We start from the raw sequence: 12,208 nt of genomic DNA on the forward strand, positions 1-12,208 counted from the left end.
GCCCCCCAGCCCAGGAGGGACACATCCATCACAACTACGTGCTCCGGTTGGGGTAGGAAGAGGGATCTGCCGCTGACCCAATCGCGGTCCGTGAGCCACCACTGCAACTGTCTCGCAGTGCCCTCCGAGATCAGGACATGGTATGACAGGTTTCCCTGATGCTGGGCTCACTGAAACTTCAGGTCCCACTACAGAACCCGCATCCCCACCTGGCGTGATGCACCAGAAGGATGCAGGAGGCCATCAGCCCCAGAAGCCGCAGTGGTAACCTGACCGAGACATGGGATAAAGGCTGAAAAGATCGGAGTCAGAGCCTGAATATCCCGAACCCGCTGTTCAGGAGGATAAACCCAAAACTGCGCTGCATCCAGAACCGCTCCGATGAAGAGGAGCTTTTGAGAGGGACACAGGTGTGACTTCGGCACATTGATGGAAAACCCCAGCAAGTGCAGGAGGTCAGCCGCAGTCTGGAGGTGGTACAAAAGGGGGTGGTGATGGACGGAGCATCTGAACCAATCAAACACTCACACCCAGTCAACAGATCTGGGTTTAATCCATCACCGTCCTTTAGCCCACCCTGCCATCCCAGTTCAGACATGGCTATATGCAAATCAGTCTGACCCTGTGCCTCAAGGGAACAGTCCAGCCCGAACTGCCAAGCCATGCCTTCCCTGGACCGGAAACAAGCTTTCAAGGACCGGTTTCTGGCATTTCAGCCGTCTTCAGCCCAGCTTGCTTGAATCCAGTGGCAAAGTGAGCAAGGCACTCACGTCTGAGCATAACCTGCCAACTTATGGCGAACAGAGTGGTACAAAAGGGGATGGTGATGGACGGAGCATCTGAACCAATCAAACACTCACACCCAGTCAACAGATCTGGGTTTAATCCATCACCGTTCTTTAGCCCACTCTGCCACCCCAGTTCAGACAGGGCCATATGCAAATCAGTCTGACCCTGTGCCACATGGGAACAGTCCAGCCCGAACTGCCGCAACTCAGCTGGTCGCGGTTGGGGTGGCCCCTGGTTCTGAGTCTGCAGGCGTCGGCTGGTTCGTCGAGGAGGGTGTTTGGGCACTGGAATTCATGTCCCAGTCGCCGGGGGGACGTCCTCGTGGTCTTGGTTCGGGTTGGCCCGGCCCGGGCTTGGCTGGTGCAGAGTGGGCTGGTACGGAGCTTCCTGGTGGGCACCAGGTAGGTTGTTGCAGCAGAGCCTCTGCGGATGGGAGTCCCAACCGTCGAGAGGGTCAAGGCAGGCAGGTCCTCTGGGTGTCCCAAGGTTGCTGTCCGCGGAGGTCACTGGGTTTAGGCAGGAGTAGGTTCCAGGATCAACAGGCCGGTAGGGCTGGGACCAAGTCAGTTGTTATTGTCCTGTGGTTAGCAGCTGCACGGCGGGTCTTCTTCTTCTTGATCTTCTTTCTTCTTTTTTGATATCGGGATCTAAGGAAGGAAGGTCAGGGAGCCCCTAAATACTGAATTTAGGAGTGTTACAGGTAGGGCAAGGGTGAGTACACCCCCTAGCCTGCTCCTCTTCTGTGGGAGGGGGGCAGGAGCCTAGCTGGGATTGGGCAGGACTCCCCATCTACAAGATGGCCGGGGTCCGGGGTCGTGCTTCACCTCGCCTCCTCCACCTGAGGGGTGGAGTTGGCACAGGTTGGCACACCCCCCTTCCTGACGTAGGTTTTCCCGCCTGTCTTCCCGCCAGGGTGGCGGTAGGCCTGGTGGGGGGCTGGTTGCTGGGTACAGCAAATGGTCTGGAGAAGCTCTCAGAGGCGGTATGCCTTTGAAGCTTCCCCCTGTCCATCCTGGGGAAGAAGACATATCACCTCGCCCAGGATGTGCATTGTTGCAGGCCCAGGAGAGCGGGGGGCTCTCCACCCAGGGGTCCAGCAACATGTCTGCTGTGTGGCAGCCTCTGCAGCCACTCAGCCCAGACGTGGATTGTAGGTTCAGGTTTTGGAGGGCATCTCTAAGATGCCCTCTCGTGCATTTTACATTAAATCCCACACTGGCATCAGTGCGGATTTAATGTGCTGAGAAGTTTGGTACCAAACTTGTCAGTCTTCAGTGTAGCCATTATGGTGCTGTGGGCAGGGACCCAGGGCACACTCATTCAAAGCACATCAGCAGTTCAGAAAAAAAGTGGGGGCATACCAAGGCAAGAAAGAGGACACTTTCTCACAGCGACACACTCCTCAGAGTCATGGTGCTCGGCCAAACGCCACATACAGACCGGGGTCCATGGCCGACATCTGTCGAGCACAAAACTCACAAGGTTTAAAACAAGAAGGCATAGAAAAAAGGCACACTGTTCCAGACGAAAGATCATTGTAGAAGGCCAAAAAACAGCTCCTGAAATCGGTTCTCTGGGTCCATGTTGTAGCGTGGAAAAGAAGAAACTGACGTCAGGGAAGGGCTAAAATAGGCCCTGCCAATGACACATCCAGAGGTCGGAGTCGCACAACGCACTCAACCGACGCGCAGAGGTTCTGCTGGAAACATTTTCAAGATTCAGTCTTGCACCTGGGGAGAATTCTAAGGTAAGGAATCTGCGGTTAGATCTCTCTATCAGATTTTTTTTAATGATGCACAACTTTTAGCTGTAAAAAATCCTGTGCGTTACTTGAAAATATAATCACTGCCTCCAGATAGAAGACCTCCCTATTTATATATGGAGCTACACCTCAAGGTGGCATCATTTGTCATGTTTTTACATGTGATTTGCTCTTGAAAAGATACTGGACTTGCAGCCCTTCCTCTGTTTAAAAGAGATGTTTTTAGGATAAATAGGAAGAACTGGACCTGGTAATGTGGCTCTGGATTGGAGATTGTGAGGTACTTACCTTTCTGCCAGGACTGCCAGGAGTGCCAGGCGCACCTGCATTCCCACTGCCACCCTACAGAGAGAGAAAGGAAAAGTAAATGAGACAAGCAACAGTACTAAACATTATTTTAACATAATGTTATAGTCAGCAAAGGAATGCAAGTTAGAAGAGTTAGAACTATTTATATTGCTGTGGTAGACTGTCAGCAAAATCACAGGTTTAGCAGACATTATATCCCCCAATGAGTTGATATCACAGGACGTGAAATCTCACATTCAAATCCTTCGACAAAGTGAGTGGCTTGTTTTCAGGCAACCCTCTGTACAATATGCATGCCAGATGCTTTTGATGAGCATGTGTGAGTGCTTATTGTATCACCACTGAATAAGATTAATTTTATAGTTTTTTATATCTCTTACTATAGAGTGGATACAGAAGTGGGCGGGCATGAAGGTGGCATGTTCAGAGCAGGATAATGCCAGAAGATTATTTTTTTAATTCTTGCGCAATAAAAGATAGTCAGGATGGAGTGAGACGGCGGTGTGGGTGAGTGTTCTATATTAATATTGCTGCTTCAGAGAAAGCTTATACACTGCTTTTGAATTTTCTTATGGATTGGGATTCATAGGAGCAAAGCGATCCTGTTTTTACTCTTGTACAATTGGCTTCAGTAACTGCAGTTATCAGTGTCAGTCATTCACTCATTAATGTGCAGGTACACAAGCCTATCTACAGAAGTTTGAAAAGGTTCAGGTATCCCTGGGGAACAATGCAGCAGGAGCTTTGGGCTGATAGTTTGGTGCATGTGGGTAGTCTTGGCACAGTTTCGTGAGTGCTACTGCATCTTTGGGTAGTTGGGCCAGCAGCTGCACAGTGCCAAATGTTTTTGCTGAGAGACAGCAACTACAAAAAATGTTTCTTTGGTATACCTTTCCACAGGATCATTCCTGTCAAAAAACACATACTCATTGAAGGGTATTGACCACCTTGTGGTGGAACCAAACTTAAGTGTTAATATCAAAGTTCAGCATAGTTTGTATGACACTTTTATCCTTGTACACAACTAAAAGAATACGTTACTTACCTTCGGTAACACCTAATCTGGTAGATACTCTATCTAGCCACAGATTCTTTACCATAGAATTATTCCCAGGCATCAGACTGGATCAAGATCTTTTTTTGTAAGGACTAGCCCTGCACCCTGGTAGGTAGCGTCGCTCTCTCCACATGGCATCATTGGCACCGGAAGTGACATGTGCAGTGTCTATATAAGTGCCACCCCAGCACGCTGGAATGAGCAAGTAGACCCTCTGGCAGTTGCTTCTTGGCAAGAGTGTAGCAGATCTTAATAAAGATCACGATCCATCAGGAGATGGCTCACTTCTGCACGGTCCTCCATTTTTTGGCTCCGACATATCCCACGAAGAGTTGATCAACCACTCAGAATGATTTTCTGCACTCATTGTAGAATCACAAAGCTCTTTTTAGGTCCGGCAGGTGGAGTCTCTCCTCCTCCTCAGAGGGATGAGGTGGAACATAAAACGTAGGTAAGGTGATGGACTGGCCTACATGGAACAGGGTAACTACATTCGAAAAGAAGGATGCTCTAGCCCAAAGGACAAGATTGCCTGGAAAGAAGGAGACACATGGAAGCTGGGATGACAACGCCTGTAGCTCACTGACCTTCCGGGCAGATGCAATTGTCACCAGAAAGGCATACTTGATGACAAGAAGCCTAAGATGGCAGGTATGAAGTGGTTCAAAGGCAGCACACATTAGAAAGGTAAGAACAAAGTAAAGGTCCCATTGATGCATAACAAAGTGAACTGGAGGAGATAAGTGTTGCAACCTTTCAGGAACCTATTTACAGTAAGGGAGTTGACGAGGGAAAGCTGAACTGGCAGCTGCAGTAAAGTGGAGATGGCAGACATATAACCCTTCAATGTGCCCAGTACAGAGCCCTGCTTTGCTAAGGTAAGGATAAACAAAGGAACTTGGGAAAGAGGTGCAGATAAAGGGTCAACCTGTTTAGCTGTACATCATGCCACAAACTTGCTCTAATCACTGGCATGTACTGTCTCATTGGAGGGATGCCTAGCTGCTAAGATAACATTACGGACTTCAGACTAAAAGTTGAAAGTGGACAACTGTTGCCGCTCAATCTCCAAGCATGAAGTCGAAGCGTTGACGGGTTCTGATGGAGAAACCTCCTCTTCTGCTGAGACAGAAGATGTGCTCGAAGTGACAGCCTGATCAGAGGATCAATGGCCATGCTAAACAGCTTGTGGTCCCAGACTCTGCGAGCCCAGTCCGCAGCCACAAGGATGACTTGGGCCTGGTGGTTCCTGGTCTTCTTAAGAACACTGGGCAGAAAGGGGTACAGGAGGCGGAGCTCCACTTGAGATAAACAGCACCGCAGAGCAACAGCCGCCTCAGAAACTCCAGCACACAGAAGTGCTGACATTGCGCATTCCCAGGTGTGCCAAACAAATCTAGCCAAGGCTTTCCCCACTGCAAAAAGAGGCCATGCAGCACCTCCGGTTGGAGACGCCATTCATAATCTGCTAGGCATCTTTGCTGAGTTCGTCCTCCCTAGTGTTCAGAGATCCTGCCAGGTGTTGATCCACCAGGGAAATGCCTTGAACCTCCTTAGGTTCCAGCCATGTCCAACTATGTAGCCTCTTAACAAAGGGTCCACAACCCCAACCTGCCCTGTTTGTTGCAGTACCAAATGGCAGTGGCTTTGTCCATGAATACCTGCACTCGGCAGCGGTCCGTGCAGGTAACAGGGGTGGGGTGGTGTGGTCGGGTTGGTGGGATTAGACAGACGACCACGAGGAAAACTGTAGGAAGCTAGCTCTGTATATTCTATACCAAAGTAAGGTATAGTGTGCACAGACTCCAGTGGATCCCCAAAGGTAGGAAGAGGTAAAAGTAGATAATACCTTACCTTGTGGTAGTGCGGGCGAGTTTTATCAGAGGGTACTGTTAAACATTTATTGTACACACTCAGGTAAGAAATTATGTCACACAATCAAAGACTGAACTCAGACAAATTTGTTTGTATAAAAATATTATTTAGTTGTATTTTATGTTGTATTTTATTTTCTAGAACAAAGCCAGGCCTGGTACAGGTAAGAAATAAGTTACTTACCTGTAACTGTAGTTCTCCAGTATTGGAAGCTTTCATAAATTCACATGCTTGATTCATTCCCCATCGTCATGATGGGAGTCCCTGGTACTTAAAATAGTAGTAGTTGTAGACTTAAAAGTAGTCATAGTACACTTATAGGTGTACATTAGAAAGGCCTAGGTCTCTTGGTATATTAACCTATCATATTCATTATTAAAAAAGGAACCAACGTTATGCCGCAACCAATCAACATCAACCACCCTCTAGAACACTCCTCAGGGAAGCTCAGAACCTCAGATTTTCGGGCACAAGTGCCACATTTAATATGCTGAGACATATAAGGTGAGCTTTCCCCGACGAGGCGGGTGGGTTGCATGTGAACCTATGAAAGCTTCCAATACTGGAGAACTACAGTTACAGGTAAGTAACTTATTTCTTACTTTAGTATTGGAACTTTCATAGATTCATATGCTTGAATCAGATTGGCAATTGGTGGAGTAGTGTGGCTCACTGGTTAGAGTGGAGTAGTGTGGCTCACTGGTTAGAGGCAGCAGGCCTGAGAGCAGAAGTCAGCCCGGGACCAGGGTTCAATTCCCGACGCGGCAGGGTCGTGGACCTTGGTCAGCGGACTTGATAATTCTTGCTTCGGTGCTTACTCTAATCAGGGGTTCCACTCGGCAACTCTGGGCATTAGCTTGCCTAATCTCCACAACGGCCCCACCAATTCCGGGGATGCCTGGCTCCACCTTGGGGACTCCCAGCAAGGGACCATCCCACAGGGAAAGCCAGGACGGGTTCCCCAGAGTTATACAGCGCCGGGACGCCCCGTTGCTGGGGCAGCTGTGCGCTTTACAAGTACAAGTATACTACACAAGCAGTTGGTAGCACCTTTACCATAGCCTTGAAAGCTTAACAGGAACCTGTAACAGTGTAACCTGCAAGCAGTCACCAAACAGTATACAAGAGCCAAAAAGCCATAACAGTAACAGTAAAAGGAAACTTCTTTTAAGCATTAAAGATAGTAACAAGTTTACCGTATGGAATAGTGATCCAGTTGAAGAGGTAGGAGGGTAGACAGGGGTGGCTCACCTTAATGGAACAGATGCCGAAGTACTGCTTGACCCATCACTGTGTCATAGAGAACTGCTGAATTCAGGCAGTAGTGTCCGGTAAATACGTGTCTATTCTTCCACATTGCTGTGAGGTGAATCTCGGGAAGTGACACTCCCGGAAATAAAGCAGTGGATGTTTCAACTGACCTCGTGGAATGGGCTCAAACTCGTGAAGACAGAGGTCTGTCTGCTTTGTGATAACAAAATGATATGGCACTTGTGATTCATGTAGAAATACCCTGTTTGGAGAGCGGGAAACTTTTCCTAGGTGCACTGTATGCAACAAATAGTTGAGCGATCTAATGGAAAGCATTTGTCCTATCTAGATAAAACTTTAGGCAATGTTTGACATCCAATGAATGCAAAGTTTTCTCAGGTGATGTAGTTGGATTCTGGAAGAAAGTCTTTAGTGCCATTGGATCGTTAAGGTGGAAGTCAGATGGAACCTTGGGAATGAATTTTGGATTCGTGCGTAGCAGAATTCCATCTGTCTTAAATAGCAAGAAGGGCTCCTCTATTACAAAAGCCTGAATCTCACTGACCCGTCTGGCTGAGGTCAAGGCAAGTACTAAAGCAAACTTCCATGAAAGGAATTTGATTTCCGATGTGTGAATTGGTTCGAAAGGGGGTTTCTTTAACTGTGAAAGAACCATATTCAATTGCCAGGCTGGTGGTGGAGGTCTTATAGGAGGGAACACTCTAAACGGCCCTTTGAGGAACTCTTTAATTACTCTAGAAGACCACAAAGGTGTAGATGACGATGATCTTCTGTAACAGGAAATGGCCACTAAGGGAACCTTAATTGAGCTATGCGACAAGCCTGATTTTGCTAGTAGTAAGAGGTAAGGTAAAATCTTCTCTGGAGAGGAGAAGAGTGGATGTAAACCCTCTTGATGGCACCTGATGCAGAAATGCTTCCATTTGAGGCGGTACATTTTGTTGGTATTGTCCGCCCTAGCTTTGTCTAGAGTATCTCTGCACCCGGTGGAAATGTGTAGGTGCCTGAGCTCATTGTATTCAGGAACCAAGCTGACAAATGGTGGTTCCTGAGGTCGGGGTGTATTATCTGCCCCTGGTTCATGGTCAGAAGACCGGGAAACACTGGAAGTCTGAAGTGTGAGACCTGCAATAGAAGAAGCAGTTCTGTGTACCAGTGTTGACATGGCCATGCCGGAGTAATGAGGATCAGTTTGCATGGTTTGATCTTCATCTTTCTCAGGACTCTTGGAAGAAGAGGAATGGGAGGAAAAGAGTAAGCAAAGATGCCGGACCATGCAATTGAAAAGACATGCCCCATGACCCCGGTTGGGGATGCCTACCTGCATTTACCAGCATTTGCGGTTCTGGGGGGTTGCGAACAGGTCCAAGTCCGGTGTGCACCAGCGCAGGACTATATTCCTTACGGTCTTGTGGGTCAGCTCCCATTCATGACACAATGTTATAAGCCTGCTCAGTGTGTCCGCAATCGTGTTCTGACATCCTGGAACATGTTCTGCTGGGAGGCAGATTCTGTGATCTATGGCCCATTCCCACAACATTTGAGCTTCCCTGGAGAGATGGTGAGATTTCGTACCACCTTGCTTGTTTATATAGTGCATCGTCGTGGTATTGTCTGTCTCGACTAGCCCTGATGAATCCCTTATCCTGGGAAGAAAAGCCTGGAGGGCTAGTTGCACCACCTTCAGTTCTAGTAAATTTATGTAGGATTGAGTTTGAGCCTGATGCTACTTGACGCTTACTTGGAGCTCTTGGAGATAATCTCCCTATCCTTCTAAAGATGCATCTGTTGTGATCACGAACGGTATTGGCCTCTTGTTGCAAGGACATCCCTAACGATAGAGGTTTTTTGTCTCTCCACCACTCTAGGGACTTCCCCATACGTTGAGTTACTCAGACGATGTCGTTGAAGGAGCCTTCTGACTGCACCCACTGCTTGTCCAGCTCCTCCTGATATGGGTGCATCCTGAGAAGACAGAACGGCATCAGTGGTACACAGGACAACATCATCCCTAGAAGGGATATGAAAAGTTGGACCGAAAGATACTTTCTTCTTTTGATGGAATTTGCTAGTATGAGAAACGGCCGCTGACGTTCCTCTGCAGGACATGCTTTTAAGCAGACCGTGTCCAGCTGGGATCCTAGGAAGACAATATTTTGTGACGGATTCTGATTGGATTTCTGTTGATTGATAGTAAGACCCAATTTCCTGAAAAGAGTTATGCAGGCTTTTGTGGACGCTCTCGCTTCTTGCTCGGATGGAGCCTTAATGAGCCAGTCGTCTAGATATGGAAATACTTGATGTTGCTGCGACCGGAGCAAGGCACTTTGTAAAAATCCTGGGTGCAGACTTGAGACCAAATGGGAGCATTCTGAAGTGTTAGTGGCATCCGGCTACCACAAATCTCAGGTATTTTCTGTGTTTTGGGTAAATAGGTATATGGAAATAGGCATCTTGGCGGTTTAATGTTGTCATGAAATCGTGCTGGTTTAGGTGCTTCAGTACCTGTTGTAATGTTATCATTCTGAAAGATTGTTTTTTCAAATACAGATTGAGGTTTCGGAGATCCAAAATTGGTTGCCACGGCCTTAATTTCTTTCTGATTAAGAAGAAACGGGAGTAGAAACCTGTGCCCCTGCTTGAAAATGGGACCTTCTCTATCGCCCCTTTGAACAGCATGTTCTTGACCTCTTGCTGAAGAGCCTTGAGATGCTTGTGGTGGGAGGCTTGTGGAGCGGTAGTAGGCTGTTTTTGGATAAATTCTAGAGTGTGTCCAAATTGTACTAGGCGCAGAACCCACTGGTCTGTAGTAACATTTTGCCACTGGTGGAGGAAGTAGGAAATGTTGCCTCCCAGGCAGGCAGGACGAGACTGAAACAACTTAATTGAGCCTGGCGAAATGAGAGTTGGAGCCGGGGCCTGAGGTATATCACTGTCGGCGACTAGTATCTTTTCCGGTCCTTGATGTCTTTCCTCTATTCGCTCTGACATAGGATGTCTGAGGTGGCTGTCTTTGCTGGAATTGAGGTTGGTATGACTGGGTTAACTAAGAATATGCTGGATAACAGAATGTTGATACTTCACTCTGTAGGATTGCTGGCATCTTCCCTTTGATCCTCGAAAAGGAGCTTTCCTGAACTGCAGCGTCCCCATAGACTTGGCAGTATCTGTGTCCTCCTCAATGGTTTTGAGCGCTTCCTGTACATGGCTGCCAAAAAAAGAGCTTCTCCATCATATGGAAGATCCAAGATTTTGTTGAACCTCAGGACGAAATGAGGTGGACTTAAGCCATCCCTGTCTTCGCAGAACTGCTGCTCCAGCCAGTTGTCTAAAACATGTTTCAGCAACATCCATGGCTGAATCTATTATTTCATTGGATGCTCTCTCCTCCATGCAATATCTTTATTGCCTCCTCCTTAACATCTTCTGGCAGGTGGTCAATATAAGAAGCAATGTCTGACCACATCTAGTGATCATAGTGCCCTAAGATCGCCAAGGAGTATGCTGCTTTTAATGTTAGAGCTGACATTGCCGAGAATCTTTTTCCAATAGAATCTAGGCGTCTGCCATCTTGGTCCTGAGTCGCAGAAAGAGGTGATGCATGATTTTTTGAGCGGCGTTGAGCGGCCTGCATCACCACTGAGTCCGGTTTTGGGTGCCCTGTGTGGCACGCTAGGGCGTCACCTGTGTTCTTCTATAAGAGGCTGGGTTTTTGTATTATTCAAATACCCTCCTCCCAGATGTAATCAATTATGGGAATAGCTCTGACAGAAATGGCTCTTTGAAATCATATAAGAAGGAGTCAGCTTGCTTGGAGGGCATTGGTACAGCAACCCTTTTCGCTGCAGGCTCCAACCAATTGTGAAATCTCCCAATATCATCTGGTGGGGAATCTACCAGAGGAGGTGTTGGTGAGGCAGGTGAAGACATCCTGTATTCGTTCCATTCCCAGGCTGTATCATGAAATTCTCCCTCTTCATCCGAAGAGTCCAGTTCCTGGAGAATAACAGATTGTGGAGTATTCGGTACTGAAAGTAAGGTAGGAGCATTCATGTGTGCTTGCATGTCACCTGACGAGGTGGAGTTGTAATAGCCAGCTATGAAAGTGGGAAGCGCTGCCGATAGTCTTCTAGCATAAACTGTAGATGAGATAGCAATGCAGTCGGCATTGTGACGATTTCGTCATGATACTGCTGATGTTGTTCAGATTAGGTAAAATAAGCTTGACTATAGTATTGCTGATCATCATCATCTTCATCATCTAGTTGGCACTTGACGTGCAACTCTGACCGGCTATTTGCATCCCCAAACAAACCTTCCTCTTCCTCAGAATCTCCCTGCTCTAAAAGGTGAGTGGGTAAGAGAGGTGTAATTGTACTGGGTGAGGTGTGTTCTGGTATAATTTCTATTTCCAGTGTCTTTTTTGGCAAAATAAGCTTTGAAGATACAATCCTTATCGACGATTACGTCGACGGTTGCATCTGTCGACACTTATGGTGTCATCGACGGTAAAGACTTCGTCGACGCCGGTGACTGCACCTTCGTCGAAGGCAACAGATCCTTCGACTGTGGAGCGCTCGATGATGACAATGACCTCGCCGACCGCTGCAGCCTCGTCAACTTTTGCAATTACCTATTTTGCGAATGCATTTAGGGAATCGCAGTTTGTGATTCTCTAAATGCAATTCAGGAAGCAGTTAAAACATGCAACCTTGCTTTAAGGAAATGCAAACTTCAAGGTGGTGGTAATTTGCAAATTCCTGGAAAAATTGAAATGTTTGCATTTTTCTAATTTTTATGGACTCGCAAAATTCAATGTTGATACATCTGGCCCTATATGACTTCACACTGGGAATTTTGTACAATTCAACAGACCCCAGTTGGAAGGGATGGTTAGTTTGGCCTATCAACACAAATAGGTGTCAGTCAAGATTCAAGGGTACCACTGAAAGGCTTAGTATCCATAGACCTTACTTACGCTATGTACAAAGAGAACATCCGGGGATGGTGACATCATACGGTGTGGGGAAATTATGCCTAGATTGGCTAAGAACCTCGACACTGTTTCAGGTGAAATAGCACTTGTCCCTACCCTCAGAAGACATGGTTTAAGGGATTTTTTGCTAGGTCCCCGTAAGCCACAT

At 47.3% G+C, this 12,208-nt stretch overlaps 1 protein-coding gene across 1 annotated transcript in view; it reads right to left on the reverse strand.

Annotated features, from left to right (window-relative positions):
* The window catches only part of LOC144752426 (uncharacterized), a 1,170,660-nt gene that overhangs the window by 195,251 nt on the left and 963,201 nt on the right, over positions 1 to 12,208 (reverse strand). The window contains exon 53 of the mRNA XM_078640356.1: positions 2,840 to 2,893. Coding sequence (XP_078496482.1) covers positions 2,840 to 2,893 — 54 coding nt within the window. The remainder of the gene's footprint in view (positions 1 to 2,839; positions 2,894 to 12,208) is intronic.

This window comes from Lissotriton helveticus, chromosome 5_1 (genome assembly GCF_964261635.1).
Source record: "Lissotriton helveticus chromosome 5_1, aLisHel1.1, whole genome shotgun sequence".
NCBI lineage: Eukaryota > Metazoa > Chordata > Amphibia > Caudata > Salamandridae > Lissotriton > Lissotriton helveticus.